General features: G+C 44.9%; 1 protein-coding gene across 4 annotated transcripts in view; it reads left to right on the forward strand.

Moving 5' to 3' along the window:
* hdac4 (histone deacetylase 4) overlaps positions 1-25,346 on the forward strand; it is a 243,538-nt gene that overhangs the window by 114,531 nt on the left and 103,661 nt on the right. Inside the window, exon 1 of one of the 4 annotated variants that reach the window (XM_014164300.3) lies at positions 16,199-16,998. The exons of the other annotated variants lie outside the window; for them this stretch is intronic. Within the exon in view, the coding sequence (XP_014019775.2) occupies positions 16,995-16,998 (4 nt within the window). The 5' untranslated portion in view covers positions 16,199-16,994. Of the gene's footprint in view, positions 1-16,198; positions 16,999-25,346 lie in introns of those variants that run through there. 4 annotated transcript variants of the gene reach the window in all.

Raw genomic sequence — 25,346 nt, forward strand, 5'->3', positions numbered from 1 at the left:
GGTTAGTGCTGCATTTAGCTGTGGTTTGGGTTTATGTGACATATATGCTTGCTTGGAAAATGGCTGTGTGATTATTTGTGTCTATGTATTCTCTCTAACATAATCTAATGTTTTGCTTTCGCTGTAAAGCCTTTTTGAAATCGGACAATGTGGTTAGATTAACAAGAGTCTTATCTTTAAAATGGTTTAAAATAGTTGATTGTTTGAGAAAATTGAATTGTGGTATTTTAGTTGGTTTTGGGTTTTTTTGGTTTTTATTTCGCACCGTGCGATGCCATTGGCTGTTGGCTAGGGGTTCCGCTGGCGGAACGGGGTTCCGCTAGCGGAACGTCTAGATGCAAGAGGTTAACTAGTAAATGGTAGCCTACAGCAAAGTGTGTTTAAATCATTTCTAACTTGCTAACAATTTCTGGTAATTAGTTTTTGCTACCATGTGGGTTTGCGCTTGCTAACTGAGGAGTGTTAATTCACCTGTTTCCATACATGTTTCATTTTAAAACATTTATCTTACAAAGGAGTTGTTTAATCTAACTGCTTAACTATTTATCTGTATATGGAATTGTATTTGTTAATATAGAAGGAAAAGCTGTGTACATTTGCAAATACCGTGCCAAATCATCTGAAGAATGCAACAAAGATGGAGAATCATCTGGCCAAGTGCATAAAGTTCCCTCATTGCTCACACCAATCAACCTCTGACAAAAGTCCCTCTGCTTCTTTTCGAGGTGAAAATGATGGATCAGACACCTTATCAATAGCAACAGCTCATGGTCCTCCTGGAATCAGATTTTTTTTTTCACTCAATGGAGGAACGTAGTCAGAGAATGCTGATGAATGTCTTGCTCAAGCTGTGTATGCAACTGGTTCAGCTCTGATGCTCACAGGCAATGTGTATTGGAAGAGATGTCTGAATGTTCTTCGCCCAGCATACACCCCTCTAACCAGACATGCTTTATCTATTCATTTGCTGTATGCGGAGTTCAAGTGAAGTTCAAACAAATCATAGAGAAAGCGGTCTCTATTGCAATCATATCTGATGGGTGGTCGAATGTTCGTGGGCAAGGAATAATTAACTACAACATCTCCAGCCCTCAACCAGTATTCTACAAGAGCACAGACACAAGGGACAACAGACACGCCGGTCTCTACATTGCAGATGAGCTAAAGGCAGTCATCAGTGACCTTGGACTACAGAAGGTATTTGCACTGGTGACAGACAATGCTGCGAACATGAAGGCTGCTTGGTCTAAAGTGGAGGAGTCTTACCCTCACATCACACCCATTGGCTGTGCTGCTCATGCATTGAATCTGCTCCTCAAGGACATCATGGCAGGATACACTCTACAAGAGAGCCAAGGAAATGGTTAGGTATGTGAAGGGTCATAAAGTTATAGCAGCAATCTACCTTACCAAGCAAAGTGAGAAGAATAAGAGCACCACATTGAAGCTGCTCAGCAACACCCATTGGGGTGGTGTTGTCATGTTTGAAAGTCTCCTGGAGGGGAAGGAGTCTCCAAGAAATGGCCATATCACAGTCTGCCAATATGGACAGCCCCATCAAGAGAATCTTCCTGGATGATGTATTTTGAGAGAGAGTGGTAAGCAGCCTGAAACTCCTGAAACCTATAGCAGTAGCCATTGCACGGATTGAGGGAGACAATGCCATCCTGTCTGATGTTCAGACTCTGCTTGCAGATGTAGGAGAAGAAATCCGTACTGCCCTGCTCACTTCACTGTTGCTCCAAGCAGAGGAAACTGCAGTTCTGAAATACATCAAAAAGCGTGAAGACTTCTGCCTGAAGCCCATACACACTGTAGCGTACTTGTTGGACCCCAAGTATGCTGGCAAGAGCATCCTGTCTGGTGCAGAGATAAAAAAGGCCTATGGTGTCATCACTACCGTGTCTCGCCACCTTGGCCTGGATGAGGGCAAGGTTCTTGGCAGTCTGGCGAAGTACACTTCCAAGCAAGGGCTTTGGGATGGAGATGCAATATGGCAGTCGTGCCAAAATATCTCATCAGCCACCTGGTGGAAGGGACTTTGTGGATCTGAGGCTCTTTCCCCTGTTGTCTCCATCATCCTCCAAGTCCCACCAACATCAGCCGCCTCAGAGCGCAACTGGTCCTTGTTTGGGAACACACACACACACCATGCACGCAACAGGCCGACCAATACAAGGGTTGAAAAATTGGTGTTCATCTGAGCCATTTTTTTTCTTTTTGAGCCTGACAACGAGCCATCCTCAACAAGGTTGGAAAGTGACAGGGAAGATGAGGCCTCAGAGTCTGATTTTCAAGAGGTGGACATTGAGGAGAAGGTCAGTCAATTTGAACTTTGAAAGTATCTTCAAGTGCAGTCGCAAAATCCATCAAGCGCTATGATGAAACTGGCTCTCATTACGACCGCCACATGAAAGGAAGACCCAGAGTTACCTCTGCTGTAGAGGTTAAGTTTGTTAGAGTTACCAGCCTCAGAAATGTTACCCCAAATAAATGTTTCACAGAGTTCAAGTAACACATCTCAACATCAACTGGTCAGAGTAGACTGCATGAATCAAGCCTTCATGGTCGAATTGCTGCAAAGAAACCACTACTAAAGGACACCAATAAGAAGAGACTTGCTTGGGCCAAGAAACACAAGCAATGGACATTAGACCGGTGGAAATCTGTCCTTTGGTCTGATGAGTACAAATGTGACATTTTTGGTTCTAACTGCCGTGTCTTTGTGACGCAGAGTAGGTGAACAAATGATCTCTGCATGTGTGGTTCCCACCGTGAACCATGGAGGAGGAGGTGTGATAGTGCTTTGCTGGTGACAATGCACACTTAACCAGCATATCTACCACAGCATTCTGCAGCGATATGCCATCCCATCTTGTTTGGTCTTCGTGGGACTATCATTTGTTTTTCAACAGGACAATGACCCAACACCTCCAGGCTGTGTAAGTGCTATTTGACCAAGAAGGAGAGTAATTGAGTGCTGCATCAGATGACCTGGCCTCCACAATCAGCCGACCTCAACCCAATTGAGATGGTTTGGGATGATTTGGACTGCATAGTGAAGGAAAAGCAGCCAACAAGTGCTCAGCATATGTGGGAACTCCTTCAAGACTGTTGGAAAAGCATTCCAGGTGAAGCTGGTTGAGAGAAGGCCAAGAGTGTGCAAAGCTGTCATCAAGGCAAAGGGTGGCTACTTTGAATAATCTAAAATATAATATATTTTGATTTGTTTAACTTCTCTAGGGCCAGTGGGACGATTTCGTCCCACCTACGTAACAGCCAGTGGAATCCCGTGGCGCGTTATTCAAATACCTTAGAAATGCTATTACTTCAATTTCTCAAACATATGACTATTTTACACCATTTTAAAGACGATACTCTCGTTAATCTAACCACACTGTCCGATTTCAAAAAGGCTTTACAACGAAAGCAAAACATTAGATTATGTCAGCAGAGTACCCAGCCAGAAATAATCAAACACCCATTTTTCAAGCTAGCATATAATGTCACAAAAACCCAGAAGACAGCTAAATGCAGCACTAACCTTTGATGATCTTCATCAGATGACACACCTAGGACATTATGTTATACAATACATGCATGTTTTGTTCAATCAAGTTCATATTTATATCAAAAAACAGATTTTTACATTAGCATGTGATGTTCAGAACTAGCATACCCCCCGCAAACTTCCGGTGAATTTACAAAAAATTTACTAAATTACTCACGATAAACGTTCACAAAAAGCATAACAATTATTTTAAGAATTATAGATACAGAACTCCTCTATGCACTCGATATGTCCGATTTTAAAATAGCTTTTCGGTGAAAGCACATTTTGCGATATTCTAAGTAGATAGCCCGGCATCACAGGGCTAGCTATTTAGACACCCAGCAAGTTTAGCACTCACCAAAGTCAGATTTACTTTAAGAAACATTTTATTACCTTTGGTGTTCTTCGTCACAATGCACTCCCAGGACTTCTACTTCAATAACAAATGTTGGAGAGGCCCCAAAAAATCCACTGTAATATCCAAATAGCGGCGTTTTGTTAGTGCGTTCAAGACACTATCCGAATGGTAAAGAAGGGTCACGAGCACGACGCATTTCGTGACAAAAAAATTCTAAATATTCCATTACCGTACTTCGAAGCATGTCAACCGCTGTTTAAAATCAATTTTTATGCCATTTTTCTCGTAAAAAAGCGATAATATTCCGACCGGGAATCTGCATTTAGGTAAACAGACGAAAGAAAATAAAGCACGGGGTCCACTCGTGCACGTGCCTAAGCCCATTGTCCTCTGATCGGCCACTTGCCAAAGGCGATAATGTGTTTCAGCCTGGGGCTGCCTCGATATCATTCAGCTTTTTCCCGGGCTCTGAGAGCCTATGGGAGCCGTAGGAAGTGTCACGTTACAGCAAAGATCCTCAGTCTTCAATAAAAAGAGCCAAGATGAACAACAACTTGTCAGACAGGCCACTTCCTGTTCAGAATCTTCTCAGGTTTTTGCCTGCCATATGAGTTCTGTTATACTCACAGACACCATTCAAACAGTTTTAGAAACTTTAGGGTGTTTTCTATCCAAAGCCAATAATTATATGCATATTCTAGTTACTGGGCAGGAGTAGTAACCAGATTAAATCGGGTACGTTTTTTATCCGGCCGTGTCAATACTGCCCCCTACCCCCAACAGGTTTATTACATGATTCCATATGTTATTTTTTATGTCTTCACTATTATTCTACAATGTAGAATAATGAGTAGGTGTGTCCAAACTTTTGACTGGTACTGTACATGTAAACAGGGCTGAAAAGTGACTGGTAGTTGGAATATATAAATACTTATGGTAATATACTAATGGTAACATATACATGTAAACAGAAGTATTACTGACCAGTAGCAGGATAAATAGATGGACACTAATGGTAATGATAATCAATATTCAATGAACAGCACCATAGTGGTAGTAATGCATCTAGTCAATAATAATTTTAGCAGCAGCGTAGGTGTGACGGAGCAGTAGTTGTTAGCCATTTAACAGTCTTATGGCCAGGGGTTATGAGCTGTTTAAGAGTCTGTTGGTCTGAGCCTTTATGCACCAGTACTGCCTGCCGGACCGGAGCATGAAGAGCAGTCCATGCCTTGGGTGGCTGGAGTCTTTGGCAATATTTCAAACCTTTCTCAGACACCACCTAGCATTTACATCCTGGATGGCTGGGAGCTCACCCCCAGTGATACGCTGGGCTGTCCTCACCACCCGCTGTAGTGCCTTCCAGTCGAGGGCTGTGCGGTTGCCATGACAGACAGTGGTACAACCGGTCAGGATGCTCTTGATGGTGCAGCTGTAAAGTTCTTAAGGATCTGAGGGGCCAAATCATTTCAGCCTCCTTCTTCACAACTGTGCTGGTGTGAGAGTGCCATGTTAAATCCTCAGTGATGTGGACACTGAGGAACTTGAAGCTCGTGACCCTCTCCACTGCGGCCCAATCAATGTGGATGGGGGTGTGCACCCACCCCCATTTCATGTAGTCCAAGATCAGCTCCTTGATCTAATTGCCGTTGAGGGTGAGGTTGTGCTCCTGGCACCACACTGCCAGGTCTCTGACCTCCTTCCTGTAGGCTGTCTCATCGCCGTTGCTGATCAGGCCTACCACCGTCGTGTCGTCAGCAAACTTTATGGAGTTGGAGTCGTGCGTGGAGTACAGCACACACCCCTGGGAGGGCCCCATGTTGAGGGTCAGCATGACGGAGTTGTTGTTGCCTACTCTTACCACCTGGGGTCAGCCAGTCAGGGAGTCCAGGATCCAGTTGCAGAGGGAGGTGTTCAGTCGCAGGATCCCGAGCTTAGTGACGAGCTTGGAGGGCACTATGATGTTGACATAGACCTCCTACCCAGGGACTGGTGATCTCACAGAGAGACTAGGATAGAGAGGAGTGAATGGAGATGGAGAAAGGGGTGAAGGAGAGGGAGAGAGAAATCAAGAGAAAGGAGGCTAAAATAAAGAAGTGGATGAGAGAGGTAAAAGAGTAGATAGTCTGGCAAAATGGAGTTACAAACAGAATGATATAACTGCAGACGTGCCGTAGGGTATGCCCTCCATATATCTGTCTGACCACTTTAAACACACACACACACACACACACACACACACACACACACACACACCACACACACACACACACACACAGGCTAGACTGAAATTAAATCTGGTGAAGGGTAAGGCAAGGAGCTGAGGCACAGACTTGTTTTTGTCTTCCGACAGAGCGGGCAATGCGCTAACCTACTTTATCCGCCTTAGTGGCATTATCCTGAAAGCAATATCAAGTTGAGCGTTTATTGTCTAGGAGTGTGTGTGTGTGCGCGCGGGTGTGTGCATGCGTGGTTATGGGTGTGGTGAGGCTCCATTTTACCATGTTATAAATGTTGTATAGGGCATAGTCTGATTTAGGCACGCCGTCTGTCTGGCTGTCAGTGACCATAGAGAAAGACATCTGGAGATTGTGACCTCAGAGAGCAACGTCTGCCCATACTGTACATTAGTTTACTGTTTCCACTTCATTAACCCTCGATTCACCACCTAAATTACCATATAAATGTTTACACGTGTACCAGCTTTGATATAGTTGGGTTAGGTGGCTATGTGGAAAGGCGGTATACATAAGACTCCTCCCTCCCACCTCTAATACGCTCTACTCTTCCTCTGAACTTGCGGTCTCACCTCTTAAGGCAAAGGGCTTATTGTTATAAGTATTTTAAAAGCCATACTGGGGTTATATATGTCAGTATATAGCTTACTGTATCTATTATCCATGACCACCATATGGTCTAAAGGCCTTGTTGGGGCTTCCAGCTCCCGGACACTAGACCACTGTGACCAAAGCTCTGTCAGCTGATCCGGGAAAGAGCCTCCATTATGGGGAAGCCAACCAAATGGAGCCAGAGGCTAATGGTTAATGTTAGCGTATAATATCCTCCCTCTGAGGTGATGTCTAGGGTAAGCGCTAGCAACATTAACGTCCCGACCCCCTACCGCAGTGGTGTTTTGTTTAGAGTGTCTTAGGCTGTTTGAGACCACACTGGTCTGGAAAGGAGGCCGTTTATAAATGCAATATTCGCTCAGAAATTGTGCAATGAGTTTGATTGGCAATTAAGTCTGGTATGGCAATTAAGTCTGGCAACCCAACTGATTGGCAAATGTACTGCAAATTAAGAAATCATGTGACTAAACTAAATTAAAAAAATTCAAAAACTACACTATGAAACAAAGAGAAATTATATAAAGAATGATAGTAAAAAGCTTTGGAGCACCTTAAATGACATTTTCGGAAAAAAAGCCAACTTGGCTCCATCATTCATTGAATCAGATGGCTCATTCATCACAAAGCCCACTGATATTGCAAACTGCTTTAATTACTTTTTCATTGGCAAGATAAGCAAACTTAGGGATGACATGCCAGCAACAAACGCTGACACTACACATCCAAGTATATCGGACCAAATTATGAAAGACAAGAATTGTACTTGACCATCAGTCAGGATGTGGCCCAGAAGTTAATTGACAGCATGCCAGGGCGGATTGCAGAGGTCTTGAAAAAGAAGGGTCAACACTGCAAATATTGACTCTTAGCATCAACTTCATGTAATTGTCAATAAAAGCCTTTGACACTTATGAAATGCTTGTAATTATACTTCAGTATTCCATAGTAACATCTGACAAAAATATCTAAAGACACTGAAGCAGCAAACTTTGTGGAAATTAATATTTGTGTCATTGTCAAAACTTTTGGCCACGACTGTACACATCCGCTACTACAGCGACTGAAATGACTACAACACTCAACAAGAGCTGCAGTTAGTTTCAGAGTGGGTGGCAAGGAATAAGTTAGCCCTAAATATTTCTAAAACTAAAAGCATTGTATTTGGAACAAAACACTCACTAAACCCTAAACCTCAACCAAATCTTGTAATAAATCATGTGGAAATAGAGCAAGTTGAGATGACTAAACTGCTTGGAGTAAAACTAGATTGTAAACTGTCATGGTCAAAACATATTGATGCCGTAGTAGCTAAGATGGGGAGAAGTCTGTCTATAATAAAGCGATGCTCTGCCTTCTTAACAACACTATCATCAAGGCAGGTCCTACAGGCCCTAGTTTTGTCGCACCTTGACCGCTGTTTAGTCGTTTGGTCAGGTGCCACAAAAAAAGGACTTAGGAAAATTGAAATTGGCTCAGAACAGGGCAGCATGGCTGGCCTTTGGATGTACACAGAGAGCTAATACTAAAAAAAATAAAAAATAAAAAATAATAATAATAATATGCATGTAGTGATGAAGTCAATCTCTCCACTTTCAGCCAGGAGATATTGACTTCATCACTACTTTTATTTATGAAAGGTATTGACATGTTGAATGCACAGAGCTGTCTGTCTAAACTACTGGCACACAGCTCGGACACCCATGCATAGCCCACAAGACATCTCTTCACAGTCCCTAAGTCCAGAACAGACTATGGGAGGCACACAGTACTACATAGAGCCATGACTACATGGAACTCTATTCCACATCAGGTAACTGACGCAAGCAGTAAAATTAGATTTAAAAAAAAAAAAAAAGATAAAAAAAACACCTTTATGGAATAGCGGGGACTGTGAAGCAACACAAACATTGGCACAGACACAAGCGCACGCGCACACACACGATAACATACTCACTATACATACACATGGATTTAGTACTGTAGATATGTGGTAGTGGTGGAGTAAGGGCCTGAGGGCGCACGGTGTGTTGTGAAATCTGAGAATGTATTGTAATGTTTTTAAAATTGTATAAACTGCCTTAATTTTGCTGGACCCCAGGAAGAGTAGCTGCTGATTTGGCAGCAGCTAATGGGGATCCATAATAAATACAAATTGGTTCTCTCCAGTGGAGGCTCCTCAGATGAGGAAGGAGAGGACCATCCTCAGTGAATTTCATAAAAATCTAGAGTGAAACATAAAAAAAAGTTATAAAAAATACTTTTTTAGATATAACTATACAGCTAGAGACAACAGATAGACCTCTCACTCAATACCTGTGTAATCTTTTTTCATATCGTTCATCTACTCCAAAACATCAATGAATATTCTTATTATGTTACTGAATGTATCCAGAGTATTTTCAGATTTCGTTGTTAACAATGCTGTGTGAAGTACAGTAAATGTAAAATGCACATAAAATCAAGTGTAATGTTTGGATTCAGTCTTGTGTCAGGTGAACTGTGTCTTCACCTTTGGTCTGATCATTTCTCCAAAGTGTTCTCTCTCAATTGCTACCATGGTCATGCTTTTTATAGTTCTTCTGTTAGAAGCATTTCAATTTGGCCCTGTCCATATAGACCAATTTCCACGAGTGTAACGGGTTAAGGAGATGGACTTGGATGAGGCCGGTGTAGGCCATCATTGTAAATAAGAATTTGTTCTTAACTGACTTCCCTAGTTAAATAAAGGTTAAATATAAAAATAAAGGCCCTGGGACAGACTAGTGTCCTGTACAAGGAGTGTTAGGCTACTTCTTGTACATCAAGATACAAAAAAAGGAGATAGGCTTCTGCCCTGAGGCCTGTTAAGCATGTTGAATGCATGTTGAGTGACGCGAGCCTACCAGACGAGCTAAATAACTTCTACGCTCGCTTCTATGCAAGTAACACTGAAACATGCATGAGAGCATCAGCTGTTCTGGATGACTGTGATCTTGATCTCCTCAGCCGATGTGAGTAAGACCTTTAAACAGGTCAACATTCACAAGGCCGCAGGGCCAGACGGATTACCAGGACGTGTACTTCGAGCATGCGCTGACCAACTGGCAAGTGTCTTCACTGACATTTTCAACCTGTCCCTGACTGAGTCTGTAATACCAACATGTTTCAAGCAGACCACCATGCCCAAGAACAGTAAGGTAACCTGCCTAAATGACTACAGACCCGTAGCACTCACATCTGTAGCCAAGAAATGCTTTGAATGGCCGGTCATGGGTCACATCAACACCATTATCCCAGAAATGTGCATACCGCCCCAACAGATCCACAGATGATGCAATCTCTATTGCACTCCACACTGCCCTTTCACACCTGGACAAAAGGAACACCTATGTGAGAATGCTATTCATTGACTGCAGCTCAGAGTTCAACACCATAGCTCATCACTAAACTAGGGACCCTGGGATTAAACATCTCCCTCTGCAACTGATCCTGGACTTCCTGACGGGCTGCCCCCAGGTGGTAAGGGTAGGTAACAAAACATCCGCCACACCGATCCTCAACACGGGGGCCCCTAAGGGGTGCGTGCTCAGTCCCCTCCTGTACTCCCGGTTCACTCATGACTGCACGGCCAGGCACAACTCCAACACCATCATTAAGTTTGCTGATGACACGTAGGCCTGATCACAGACAACAATGAGACAGCCTAAAGGGAAGAGGTCAGAGACCTGCCTGTGTGGTGCAAGGACAACAACCTCTCCCTCAACGTGGTCAATACAAAGGAGATGGATGATTGTGGACTACAGGGAAAGGAGGACCGAGAACGCCCCCATTCTCATCGACGGGGCGGTTGTAGATCAGGTTGAGAATTTCAAGTTCCTTGGCGTCCACATCAACAAACTAACAGGGTCCAAGCACACCAAGACAGTCGTGAAGAGGGCACGACAAAACCTATTCCACCTCAGGAGACTGAAAAGATTTGGCATGGGTCCTCAGATCCTCAAAAGGTTTTACAGCTGCACCATCGAGAGCATCCTGACAGGTTGCATCACTGCCTGGTATGACAACTGCTCGGCCTCCGACCTCAAGGCACTACAGAGGGTAGTGCGTACAGCCCAGTACATCACTGGGGCCAAGCTTCCTGCCATCCAGGACCTCTATACCAGGCGGTGTCAGAGGAAGGCCCTAAAAATTGTCAAAGACTCCAGCCACCCTTGTCATAGGCTGTTCTCCCTGCTACCGCACGGCAAGCGGTACCGGCGCGCCAAGTCTAGGTCCAAGAGGCTTCTAAACAGCTTCTACCCCCAAGCCGTAAGACTCCTGAACATCTAATGAAATGGCTACCCAGACTATTTGAATTGCCCCCCCCCCCCCCCCCCACACGCTACTCTGTTATTATCTATGCATAGCCACTTTAATAACTCTACCTACATGTACATATTACCTCAATTACCTCGACACCGGTGCCCCTGCACATTGACTCTGCACCGGTACCCCCTGTATATAGCCATTTTATATATATACCATTTTATATGCTTCTACTCTTGTACCCCTCTGATAGTGCTAGTGATGCTAACTATAGGGTCGTGGTTTTGATCCACATCATTTAAAGTGCGCTGGACTGAGCTAGCATAGCTAACGGCTAATGGCCCCCTCTCTACTGCAACCCCTCTTGATTACGCTAGCAGTGCATTACCATTGAAGCAGTGGTGGATGGAAAAGTAAAAGGGAGGGAGGGAGGGAGGGAGTCAGTAAAAATGGATGAGTTGAGCTCGTCATGCGCCCAAAAACTCAGACCGGCCGATTGTTTTTAAAACCAAGAGGGGGGCCATTGATGTCTAGCAAAAGGAAGGCCTTCAGTCTCCAACAATGTCTCTCTCGCACGCACGCATGCGTGTTCACACACACAGAAACACACACAGACTGAACCAAACCCCTCTCTCAGTTTCCAAACACTCTCTCTGTGAAAGGCAATGCTAGCTAGTAGCTAACGCTATATGTAATTCCTCAAACATTTCATTTAAAGTTTGCTCTATGTACAATGAACATTGTGGCATTAATCAAAGGGGCGACCACATCTTGCTCCGGCCCCGCTCGATGTAGCGTGTTTCACCGTGATGACCTGATTGTATGTCTGTCTCAGGCTCCTGCAGAAAGGCCTAACGTGTCTTGGCTAACTTGTAGAGCGAGGGGTAGAGAGAATGAAAGAGCGAGAGAGGGAGACGAGGTATTATAAATAATGTGTGTGCAGGGGAGAACAGGGCAGCAGGACAGGGTTGGTGGGTGGTCAGAGGTTTCTGCAAGCTGAAATGTTCAGAACGTTGCGGATGGAAATGTCAGGAATAGTATTTAAGGCTGTTTGTTGTTCAGAACAAAGGCAAGTTGATTTGTTGTTGGTGTGTTGGTTTAGTTCAGTAATGGGTTCGAGGGCACAGTGCTTGTTAGCAGAGCAGAGGCAGGCAGGCAGCCTTAGTTGTGCATTTTGATTGTTATTCCTAGAATCCACAGGAGGCTGCAGAGGGGAGGATGGAAACCATGTGTTTGATGTATTTGATACCGTTCCACTCATTCCGCTCCAGTCATTACCACGAGCCCGTTCTCTCCAACCTCCCGTGCTTGAATCTGTCTATCTGTGTGTTAAGGTGTGTGTGGTTGTGTGTGTCTGTGTCTGCTTGTGCGTGTCCGTGTTTGTTTTTGTTTGTGTGTTTGTGTGTGCGTAGAAGCCCAATTGTGTGTCTGAATGAACATCCTTTGTCTCGGTGTGGCCTTGTGCGCTGACATGAGAAGAAACAGCCATTCATGGCTGCAATTAGGTGCTGGGGATAAACTAACAAGCTAACAAACAACGCATCAACTTTGTTTTCAGGAATATAATAATTGCTCCTCCCTTCTAGCAAAGGGCCTCTGGCTGGCTCCCTGAAACACTTGCAAAAGGAAGGCCTTCAGTCTCCGACAATGTCTCTCTCGCACGCACGCATGCGTGTTCACACACACAGAAACACACACAGACTGAACCAAACCCCTCTGTCAGTTTCCAAACACTCTCTCTGCGAAAGGCAATGCTAGCTAGTAGCTAACGCTATATGTAATTCCTCAAACATTTCATTTAAAGTTTGCTCTATGTACAATGAACATTGTGGCATTAATCAAAGGGGCGACCACATCTTGCTCCGGCCCCGCTCGATGGAGTGTGTTTCACCGTGATGACCTGATTGTATGTCTGTCTCAGGCTCCTGCAGAAAGGGCTAACGTGTCTTGGCTAACTTGTAGAGAGAGGGGGAGAGAGAATGAAAGAGAGAGAGGGAGACAAGGTATTATAAATAATATAAATCAATAATAAATTAGGGTGTATTTCACATATTTGGAGTCAGGCTAGTGTCTCGAAGGGAAAAGAGGAAAAAATTGTAGCAGAGGGAGGGGTGAAAGTCTCTCTCTGTTGGAGTCGGAGTTGACGTTGTCCTCCCGAGCTTCTTGTTTTGGAGCGGACTCCCGACACATGACTTATTCATCATCCTCATCTGCCAGCCTGCCACGCGGATTCCTACACAGACTCACACTGCATCATTACGGCCAATGCATTATTTACCGCACACGTAGCACACTGTTCTGGCAGGTGTTTAGACGGCTCCCTCATGCCAGCAGACGGAGAACACAACCCAAAAACACCCCAGAGAAGGAGAGGAAAGTTAACAAACACACCTCACTGTCACTCTAGACTTCCTCCATAATAATGGAATGGAATTTGGAAGGGTGCTGGCTCATGAATATGCCTAATCGTCTCCATACCTTCCACGCCTAGGGAAGTTGACACTATTTCCGTCTCGTCAAGGTGGCCCTCAATCCAGAGGTGGAAATAAAAACATATGAGTTTGTGTGCGCACAGAGGTCTATGTAGGTGTCTGTGCGTGTATGTCTGTGTGCGTGTGTGTGTGTGGGGCGGAGGTTAAAGGGAAAGAAACCAAACTTCGTTATGGGTTATATAAGCCACAAGTGGGCATGGCTGAATTTGTTATCAGAGATAAGCTTTTTTTTTTTTTTTAAATGTATATGTTTTTTATGTGCACTTCCACCTAGGCATGCATGATTATCTATATACTTCCTTATGTTTGCTGTGTGTGTGTGTGTGTGTGTGTGTGTGTGTGTGTGTGTGTGTGTGTGTGTGTGTGTGTGTGTGTGTGTGTGTGTGTGTGTGTGTGTGTGTGTGTGTGTGTGTGTGTGTGTGTGTGTGTGAGGAGGGTTTTCCCCCGTGTGTTTTGGTCCATTGACAGTGGGGGCCATTAGGTGTTATTGACGTCAGGCACGTTAGAGCTCAAAGATAAGGTGGCCTAATCACATCCAGGTGTTTTGTGTGCAGGGGAGAGCAGGGCAGCAGGACAGGGTTGGTAGGTGGTCAGAGTATTCTGCAAACTGAAATGTTCAGAACGTTGCGGATGGAAATCTAAGGAATAGAGCTGACATGATTCCCTGTTCTACATAACATCATGTCGGTTCTAAACAACACTTTTTTTTGTATTATTATTTGTTGTATTTTATCCCCTTTTTCTCCCCCAATTTAGTGATATCCAATTACGATCTTGCTTCATCTCTGCAACTCCCCAACAGGCTCGGGAGAGGCGGAGGTCGAGTCATGCGTCCTCCGAAACATGATCCGCCAAACCGCGCCTCTTAACACCCGCCCGCTTAACCCGGAAGCCAGCTGCACCAATGTGTCGGAGGAAACACCGTTCAAGTGACGACCGAAGTCAGCCTGCAGGCTCCCAGCCCACCACAAGGAGTCGCTAGAGTGCGATGAGCCAAGTAAAGCCTCCCAGGCCAAACCTTCCACTAACCCGGACGATGCTGGGCCAATTGTGCGTTGCCCTATGGGACTCTCGGTCATGGCCGGTTGTAACACAGCCTGGGAACGAACCCGGGTCTGTAGTGATTCCTCAAGCACTGCGATGCAGTGCCTTGGACCCCTGTACCACCCTGGAGGCCCTTACACAAAACTTTTCTATCCGAAAGGACCTCGGAACTGTCCAACTATAGGTTTGTATTTCCTGGGCCAGTATTCATGAAGAGTCTCAGAATAGGAAAGCTGAACTCGGATCAGTTTAGCCTTTTAGATCATAGTTAATAGGATTATATGGACAGGGACGACCTGATCCTAGCTCAGCAGGCCTACTCTGAAATGCCTTGTGAATATGGGCCCTGGTTTGTGAAAAACCTCTTGAGACATATCCTGCTGATAATAATATGTGAGGGCTGCTATTGATACGTTTAGTGCATTGATCACAGAGGAGTAAACGCTACATTGATCTTCTCCGTGGAACAGTGTGTCCAATGTCTCCCCGTTACCTCTCACAGACACACGGTACATACTCACGCTCACGATGCACACACACGGCCGCATAATCATATGGGAAAGCATGTATATGACTGACTAATCTTGTGTGTGGGTGTGCAGTGCATGGACATTAAGCGTGTGTGTGCATGTACAGTATGTGTGTACTTGCCTGTGTATGCATGCATAGGTGCGCACATATCCATATGTATATTTCAATGAGCTATAGCAGTAGACAGAGTACTCTTCAAAGTCATATCCACGTTACAGTTACCAGAGAGAGATCAGGTAGAGGAGGCCATTAGGCAAAGCAATGCACAGCCAGAGATGTTGATGGCATTAGCAACAGCTGGCTGTTGACTGTGAAGAGACATGCATGAATGGGAAAGCCAACCAGATGCTGCCCAAAGGAAAGGTTTTGGCAAATCTTTCTCTTCTCTCCGATCTATCCGTCAGCTAGTCCAGCGAATGAACTCATGCTATAGAGGGGTGGAGAGAGATCCCGAGGGAGGGAAAGGGAGAATGCGAGAGGGGGGTGATTGTACCGTTGAGGGATACACTCTTCGAAAAAGGGTTCCAAAAGGGTTCTTCAGCTGTCCCCATAGGAGAACCAATTTTGCTTCCAGGTAGAACTCTACCTGGAACCAAAAAGGGTTCTTCAAAGGGTTATGCTATGGGGACGGCCAAAGAACCCTTTTAGGTTCTAGATAGCAAAACATTTTCTAAGAAGAAGGAGAGAGAGAAAGGAGCTGAGATAGGTAGGAGAGAGAGATTAAGTGAGATAGATGTAGGGAGACAGAAGGGATAGATAGAGAAAGAGACTGTTAGAGGGAAGGGATAGAAAAGGAAAAAGATAGTGATGTAGAGAGGGAATTGATAGATGGATAGAGAATTAGAGATGGAGAGAGAAATGAGGCAATCTAATTGTGGCGTCTGGCTGCGCCACCCCGCCACAGTGACTTGCTAATCTGTAAATCTTCTCTCGAGCACTTTCCCTGTAGACCAGAGCCTGCTGCGCACTGACTGGCCATATAGCAGTCTGGAATCACACCCAACCCATGTGGACTTAATGAGAGAGGGATATGGAGGGGGAGGGAGGGAGAGAGGGAGGGTGAGGGAGAGAGGGAGGGAGAGAGAGAGAGAGGGAGGCTGGGAAGGAGATTGGGAAGAGAGGGAAGAAAACAAAAAGGAAAGGGATGGAGATGGAGGGATGAGGAAGGGATGGAGAACAGGTGAAATGGAAGAGGAGAGCATTTCGATGGCGGTATCTGAGCAGACATGCGCGAGATAGGGAGGAATGATGGAGGACAAGAAGACTGACAAAAGAGCTATAGGAAAAGAGGTAGACATGAACAGAAGTACAGAGAGGGGGACGCTGAGGGAAGAAAAGAAAAACATAGAAGTAAATGGGTGAAAAAGAAGAGGGGGAAAGGAGGGGGAGAGTGACAGATGTAGAGAGAGTTAAACTATGGAAAGGAGAGAGTTAGAGAGAAAGAAAAGAATGAGGAAGATGGATATAGACAGTGAGAAGCAGAGTTCCCCACAGTAGGTCTGTCCCTTCTGTAAAAATCAGCCTGTTCAAGGAGGGAGGGAGGGAGAGGGGGAGAGAGGCGCACAAACACTCAGCATGCCTAAAACTGCCCTCTGATGTCACCAGCCCCTGGAGAGGGAAAGAGGGGAGGGGACCAGTGAGATGACTGAACGAGCGAGAGACACAGCCAGAGGGCGAGAGCAAACAGAGCGGAGTGAGAGAAGGAGAGCGACAGAGAGAGAAAACAGAGAGGTGGCGACTGAGAGCACTGTACCGGCGTCTGCTGTGGACTTGAGGCTGTGTTTTACGGCGTGTGGTGTGTCAGCGGTGGAGAGTTTAGCTCTGGTTCAGTGAGGCTGATCAAGCGATCGCGTTGGCCACACACCATCTGGACAGCACAACTGATGGGTGAGAGAGGAGCTCTGCGCTGTACAGTGTGTACCCAGTCCTGTGTGTGTGTGTGTGTGTGTGTGTGTGTGTGTGTGTGTGTGTGTGTGTGTGTGTGTGTGTGTGTGTGTGTGTGTGTGTGTGTCGTGCTTGCCTGTTTGGGGTTGTCTGTGGCTGTTGGTGTGTGTGTGTGTGGGGACAGGCTGAGTAGACTGTGTGTTTGTTGAATGGTGGTGATGTGTTATCGCACGCTCTGCTCTGCAGCCTTGAGCACTCAATGGAGCAGATGGCTGTGGCCACTACCTACTACTGCGCGCCGTGGATGTGTGGGTTCTGTGTGTTCTTATGTGAGAGAGCAAGTGTGTGTGTGTGTATCTTACCATATGCAGTTCATTGATTTTCTCTTTTTTGTGTGTGTATTCGTGTTAGCGTATTTTGGGGAATTATGTGTGTCACGTAATCTTGAAATTGTGTACCGTGCGGACTGGGAAGTGTTTAGTGTGGAGTGTCTTGTGTTTTTGTGAATGCTTCTGTGTGCCGCATAAATTGTGTGTGTGTGTGTGTGTGTGTTCCACTTCACTGTGTCCTGGCGCAGAGTGTCTGCCCTGCACCACATGGCGAGAGAAGGGGAGGGAGAGGGAGAGACGGCGAGCGAAAGAAAGAAAGGGACAGGGAGAGAGAAGCAGAGCAGCGTGTGAAACACACAGATGGAGAGAAGAAAATGAGACAGGGAAGGGAGGAATAGAGGAAGGATGATGTTGAGGCTTTGGCTGAAAGAGGAGTGCAACACCACTTTTCCCTTGGCATTACGCTGTCGTCTGATGTTTTAAAAGCCTTACATTGATTTATTTGACCTATGACTCTAAACTGTCTGTTAGCTGACTGGCAGATGGAGTGGGGTTGAGTGTGAGTTCGGTTGGATTCAGTTTGTGGTTGAGTGAGATTAGGTGGAGTGTAGCGCCTCATGTAAAACCAGTGATACGTTACAGTAATAAGGAGCCTAAGGGCTGAGTCGGGTATGTTTGACTGTGGGTTTATCCCCTGTGTGTGGAACCTCTGTGATCACTGTGTTTACATACCGTGCATACAGGTAGAGGTGGGCGGGAGAGAGAGAGGATAGGAGAAGAAGAGAGGTAGAGGGGTGTAGGGAAGGGAGATGGCTTGAGAAAGGAGAGAGTGGTAGTGAGAGGTGGGAGAGAGTAGGAGAGAGAGAGAGTGGGAGGTGGGAGAGAGAGAGGCAGCATACACTCTTGGACAAATGTAACATGTATGCACGAAAAGGACACACAAACACACTACTCTCAGCCACCTACCCCTTTAACAACCATGTGCTCTCTGACCGTAACCACAAACACTCCACCACAAACGCAACCCACTGTACCCAAAACGACAACAACAAAAAAACGATTGGTCCGTCCACCTACTGTACTCCCCTCTTTCCCCTCCAGCCAACCAGTTGCCTCGCTCCAGGGGTCTTCAGGGAACCTCTTTCCCCTCTAAAGCATCTGTGTGGGTCCTTGGCGCCGTGATATAATGGTAATCCTTAATCCCTACTGTGGGGGGGGGGGGGGTACCAGTCCAGTAGCTTCTGTGGTTTAACCTGCGCTATAAATATATCCGATTTCTATGATCTTTCCCATGATCCTTGATGTGTTTGTTGATTGAGGCCACTTGGAGTAGGCGGAGCTTGCCCCCTAGACTCTTCTGATCTAAGGTCAGTTTTGTGTCACTGTTTCTTAACAGTCTCCTAGCCACGTTTTATGTGGTACCGTCCTCTGTAGTACACCCGATAGTGCTTCCACGCTCTTTGTCTCTCTTTCACTCACACAGCACACACACACACACCCACACACACACACACCACACACACACACACACACACACACACACACACACACACAGGGATGCTTATTTGTGAGGGTGTTTGTGTGCATCTACGTTTGATTACATATGTATTTGTTTATTTGGATTGGTTACAGGACACTGATATAAGCAACAGAACACTGATACACTACTAGAAATGATACAAACAATACAACAACACAAATATTTGTGTTTAGTGCGTTTGTGTGCGTGTCCCCTCAGAGTCCACACCGTTCCACGAGATGTCATTTTTTTTTAAAGGACATTTTTACTGTTTGCTTGAGTTATTGGAAATGGAAGGAAGTTCCTTGCCGATCAAGGCTCTGTATAATACTGTGCGTTGACGTGAATTCGTTTTGGACTTGGGGATTGTGAAGAGACCACTGGTGGAATGTCTTGTGGGGTATGGGTGTCTGAGCTGAACGTTATCAAAGAATCTGAAATGTTGATCACAGTAATATTTCTGCTAAAAACTAGAAGAGGTACAGTTAATCTCAACCCTCAACCAGGACTACCATGCATGTTGTTGTTACAGTAGTTCTGTGTGTGCAGTTAAGGGCATACCAAACGCAGAATGTCTTTTAATAGCAGACACACCCCTCCCCATGTTCACAACGACTTTGTTGATATGACTTGACCATGATAACTGACCATCCAATGTTATCCCCAGGAGTTCAGCTTCCTCAATGGTCACACTCTTTATGTACCGCTCCAGTTGAGGTTTACATCTTAAATAATGTTCTGAACCAAATACAATGCTTTTGGTTTTAGATATATTTAAGATAAGTTTATTATTAATTACCCAATCTGGTACTGACTGTAACTCCTTATTTAAAATGTCAGCGATATGTCTGTGTGCCTGCTCAGATGTGTCTGTGTGCCTGCTCAGATGTGTCTGTGTGCCTGCTCAGATGTGTCTGTGTGCCTGCTCAGATGTGTCTGTGTGCCTGCTCAGATGTGTCTGTGTGCCTGCTCAAATGTGTCTGTGTGCCTGCCTCAGATGTGTCTGCGTGCGTGCCTCAGATGTGTCTGCGTGCGTGCCTCAGATGTGTCTGCGTGCGTGCCTCAGATGTGTCTGCGTGCGTGCCTCAGATGTGTCTGCGTGCGTGCCTCAGATGTGTCTGTGTGCGTGCCTCAGATGTGTCTGTGCATGCGCGTGTGTGGGCCATGACGTGTGGGAGCGTTTAACCAGAAATGCAACAACTACAGAGCGAACGACGACTCCTGTTAGCTGGCCTAATTGCTTCCTAGCGGCGTTTCAGTGACAGCGCTATACATTAGGCTTCATTTACTGTCAACATGTCATGTTTAAATGTAGCTGTCAGAGATTGCACTTTGTACTGCCTATCTAGGAGGGAGTTTGGTATACGCTGTGCTAGTGGAGGGAAAGGTTGCGTTTTGTGTGGCATTTGATTTGAGTGGCCAGTGTACGTGTGTTAGCCTGAGTAAAAAAAAAGGATAAAGATGTATTGTCACATGCGCCGGATAGGTGCAGTGAAATGTGTTGTTTTACAGGGTCAGCCATAGTAGTATGGAGCACCTGGAGCAAATGAGGGTTACGTGCCTTTCTCAAGGGAACATCGACAGATTTTTCACCTTGTCGGCTCGGGTATTCAAACCAGCGACCTTTCGGTTACTGGCCCAAACGCTCTAACCGCTAGGCTACCTGCCGCCCTTATAAAATAATCGTAACAATTGTTAAAAGCACGTGCTGGTCACCCACAAAACCAGCATCAAGTCACATTATGCTGGCTTGCAAAGTGATGTCTTCCTAATGGAATCCACCCAGAGTGGGGATATCCAACCAGTGGAACTTTTATTCACCCACAATCTGCATTCAGAATGAAGCAGCTTGGTGTGTGTTTGTGTGCGCGTACTTAAACGTGCGTCTGTGTGCGCGCCTGCGTGTTTTGGGTGGCATTCAATTTGAGTGGCCAGTGTATGTTTTCTGTGTACAGTGAGGGAAAAAAGTATTTGATCCCCTGCTGATTTTGTACGTTTGCCCACTGACAAAGAAATAATCAGTCTATAATTTTAATGGTAGGTTTATTTGAACAGTGAGAGACAGAATAACAAAAAAATCCAGAAAAACGCATGTCAAAAATGTTATAAATTGATTTGCATTTTAATGAGGGAAATAAGTATTTGACCCCTCTGCAAAACATGACTTAGTACTTGGTGGCAAAACCCTTGTTGGCAATCACAGAGGTCAGAGGTTTCTTGTAGTTGGCCACCAGGTTTGTACACATCTCAGGAGGGATTTTGTCCCACTCCTCTTTGCAGATCTTCTCCAAGTCATTAAGGTTTCGAGGCTGACGTTTGGCAACTCGAACCTTCAGCTCCCACCACAGATTTTCTATGGGATTAAGGTCTGGAGACTGGCTAGGCCACTCCAGGACCTTAATGTGCTTCTTCTTGAGCCACTCCTTTGTTGCCTTGGCCGTGTGTTTTGGGTCATTGTCATGCTGGAATATCCATCCACGACCCATTTTCAATTCCCTGGCTGAGGGAAGGAGGTTCTCACCCAAGATTTGACGGTACGTGGCCCCGTCCATCGTCCCTTTGATGCGGTGAAGTTGTCCTGTCCCCTTAGCAGAAAAACACCCCCAAAGCATAATGTTTCCACCTCCATGTTTGACGGTGGGGATGGTGTTCTTGGGGTCATAGGCAGCATTCCTCCTCCTCCAAACACAGCGAGTTGAGTTGATGCCAAAGAGCTCCATTTTGGTCTCATCTGACCACAACACTTTCACCCAGTTGTCCTCTGAATCATTCAGATGTTCATTAGCAAACTTCAGACGGGCATGTATATGTGCTTTCTTGAGCAGGGGGACCTTGCGGGCGCTGCAGGATTTCAGTCCTTCATGGCGTAGTGTGTTACCAATTGTTTTCTTGGTGACTATGGTCCCAGCAGCCTTGAGATCATTGACAAGATCCTCTCGTGTAGTTCTGGGCTGATTCCTCACCGTTCTCATGATCATTGCAACTCCACGAGGTGAGATCTTGCATGGAGGCCGAGGGAGATTGACAGTTCTTTTGTTTCTTCCATTTGCGAATAATCGCACCAATTGTTGTCACCTTCTCGCCAAGCTGCTTGGCGATGGTCTTGTAGCCCATTCCAGCCTCGTGTAGGTCTACAATCTTGTCCCTGACATCCTTGGAGAGCTCTTTAGTCTTGGCCATGGTGGAGAGTTTGGAATCTGATTGATTGCTTCTGTGGACAGGTGTCTTTTAATCAGGTAACAAGCTGAGATTAGGAGCACTCCCTTTAAGAGTGTGCTCCTAATCTCAGCTCATTACCTGTATAAAAGACACCTGTGAGCCAGAAATCTTTCTGATTGAGGGGGTCAAATACTTATTTCCCTCATTAAAATGCAAATCAAGTTATAACATTTTTGACGTGCGTTTTTCTGGATTTTTTTTGTTGTTATTCTGTCTCTCACTGTTCAAATAAACCTACCATTAAAATTATAGACTGATCATTTCTTTGTCAGTGGGCAAACGTACAACATCAGCAGGGGATCAAATACTTTTTTCCCTCACTGAATGCCTTTCCCTCATACAATGCTCTGTGCAATTCTCCACTTGCGTCCTCGGGTCCTTCTCAATAGTCTGCAATGGCTTCTCGTCTGATCTGAAAATACAGGCCAGGTGAAAGCAATATGGAGAAAATGTACTGATACTCTGCTTCCATCTTTCCAGTTCTTTCATGCCGACGCAGCGAGAGGAAAAGGTGACTAGAAAAGGACGCCACCGTGCGCTATCGAGACGCAGCCCGTTAGCCTGTTAGCTTGTTTCGCTAAACCCAAGCCTCTAGCCAATAAAGCTCTCTTTGGCGTTCTATTGTGGTAGCGTGGTTAGCCCCTGAGTGCCCTGGTTCTTTAGCAGTGATTACACTGGCTCTCTCTGTGGCTCTCGCTGGCCCCTACAGTGGGAGAATGAGTGGCTGTAATTGGGTATTCATTCCCTGGGCCCTGGCCTTAGCACCGCCAGCCATTGATTGCCGCGCCTCTCCTCTACTGCACTTGTATTAATGGGAAGAGTTTGGATGGAGCCAGCTATCTACTGCCACTTGTAACACGAACACTCCTCTCCAGTGCCACAGTGGCACAACAGATGCATTTTCTCTGCTTTACTCGGCTTTATGGGGGGGTGCACTTCTGTGTGTGTAGATCCTGGCCTGGAAATTGCCGGCCGCAGGGTGGAAGAAGTGACGGAGCACGTGGCGGCTGTGTCTCCTGTAAACGAGAGCAGTGTTTAGTCTGAGGTGAACCCCTTCTTTGGCCGGCACGGTAGAGCAGGCATTCTGGGTATGAAAGGACCCCTCGCTTGCCCAAAGATCTGTGGCTGTGCAAGGCTGCAGACTATACTCAAGAGGTCTTAGAGGCAGGCACCATGAGCTACTCCTATGAGCACCAGATGTTGAAAATATATTTCTGGTCAAAAAAGAAGTTGAAAATAGGTACTTTTGGTTGAAAATATATTGAAAATACATTTTTTTTTTTTATTATTGTGCTAATTGGACCACACTTGAGTGTAGAGGGAGAGTTAGTTCTAATGTGATGTAAATACATATTGTATGCACGGAATACCTACTGTTGATCGAATAGATAACAAAAATGTTAAATGCACTTATTTGACAAGAGGGATAGTGTTGACATGGGCCTGTTAAAAAACAACCTTCCTTGCTTCCTTCCTTGAAGTTATCGCAGATCTTTCGAGGTTGTAGAGTGTATTTGTAGAGTGGAAGGAATGATACATTCCAAAGGTATTTGAACAAGGCCCTTGTGCCCAGCATATAAAGAGGGGAATTATGATCAGTCTACTGATGCCTTGCACTTGGGCTTCAACAAATCCCTTGAAAAGCATAGTTGTTATAGTATTCGCCGTTTTAAAACGACATATTTGTAACGTAGACACGGAGTCAGGAAGCAGATACAGTTAGTATGGTTAGTACGAACATGGAGCGATAACAAAACAAGAGAAGCATCTGACATGGAAACACAAGCAATACGACCTGATGATCGATAACAAAATATTGCTATATAAAGGGTTAATAAAACATATCCAGATCTGATCTATAGAGCTCATATTTAGGGTACATTTAACAGATCAAATCATGTAGTTGTGGGTCATATCATAACTGTTTTGTAACTCATTAACAGCCCTCCTACACATGACAATTAAATTGGCCGTACTGGTCTATAACGCACACATGATGGGTCTATGTATGAATTCCATGCAGTCAATGTAATGCGATTTCTATTTTACCATTCATAAACCATTTATAAAGCATTTATAAACATATCAAAAACTTAGTACGGAAACAACTAGGGTGGGCAATATACCGTATAGGCCTATGCCGTATACCGTGGTGTATTGAAATACCCACAGTATGATTTTCAATACCGTCCATACCTTTCAAACGGTTTTAGCTTGTTTTTACATAAATGTGAATTTTTGCTTTTTAAAGGAAAACTCCACCCAAAAACTTGATACAGGCTGTATTTCTGTATTTGGAAAGTTATATTTCTAAAAAACTTGATTGTTGACAGGCAAAACATGTTTGGACTATATCGACAATGGACTAATAAAACAAATACTAAAAGATAGTATTCTGTCCACAGAAGCAAATCTCCAGCTCAGGGCTCCAGCTATGCAAAGGGTTTGCTAATTTGCTAGCTAATTGGGTAACTTGAAAGATCAAAATTCTTTGTTACAGCAGAGACCTGGATCAACATCCCTGCTGTCTAATATTTGTTTTGTGGGTGCAGCAAACTGTGAGAAGCCTTTTGAGATAGTTGTATAACCTTGAGCTGGGTTGTCTGTCCTTGCAATTCGTTTAGCTAGCATCCGCTATGGGTATTCGCTAGTACTTTGTTAACATTTATTAGCATATTTTTTTTTAATATGTTTTTTAACCTTTGGTAAGAAATATCTTCCCTTATGTGCACTGCCGGTAATATTGTATACCCCTGTATGGTACAGGAACAATATGAAGGTATGAAAATCTGGACACCGCCCAGCCCTAGACACAACACAGAATGCTAAAGGAAAATATTAACATTTTATTTAGATCTTCCAGGTGGAAGTTAGCTAGCACAGAAAACTAATGCCCGAGGGCATTGCCAACGATTCCTACTATTAAAAATGTTCAATTTTACTTTTCTTGAATGGATTTATCAAAGATGTATATTCAAAGCATTCAAATTAAATTCCCCATTTCAGACTAACACAGTGTGTTAAAGCTAGCTGGCATTTTGATAATGTAGCAGGCTAGCTAGCTCGCTAGCAGCTAGCTAAGCCCCTGGCAATGTCAACACGTTTTCCAATTCGGTCAATAAAAGTAGCAAAATCATAAAACTCATGAAATGTTTAGTTGACAATGGTAGCTATCTCACTATTTTAAGACCTAAATTGTACTTTTGCATGTTACGAACCTCTAACAACATGACAAAATAAGAGACAGAAACATGACATTCTTTCAATTTTGGCTGCACAGAACG

The sequence above is a fragment of the Salmo salar genome, chromosome 21, assembly GCF_965601325.2.
Source record: "Salmo salar chromosome 21, fSalSal1, whole genome shotgun sequence".
In the NCBI taxonomy this organism is placed as follows: domain Eukaryota; kingdom Metazoa; phylum Chordata; class Actinopteri; order Salmoniformes; family Salmonidae; genus Salmo; species Salmo salar.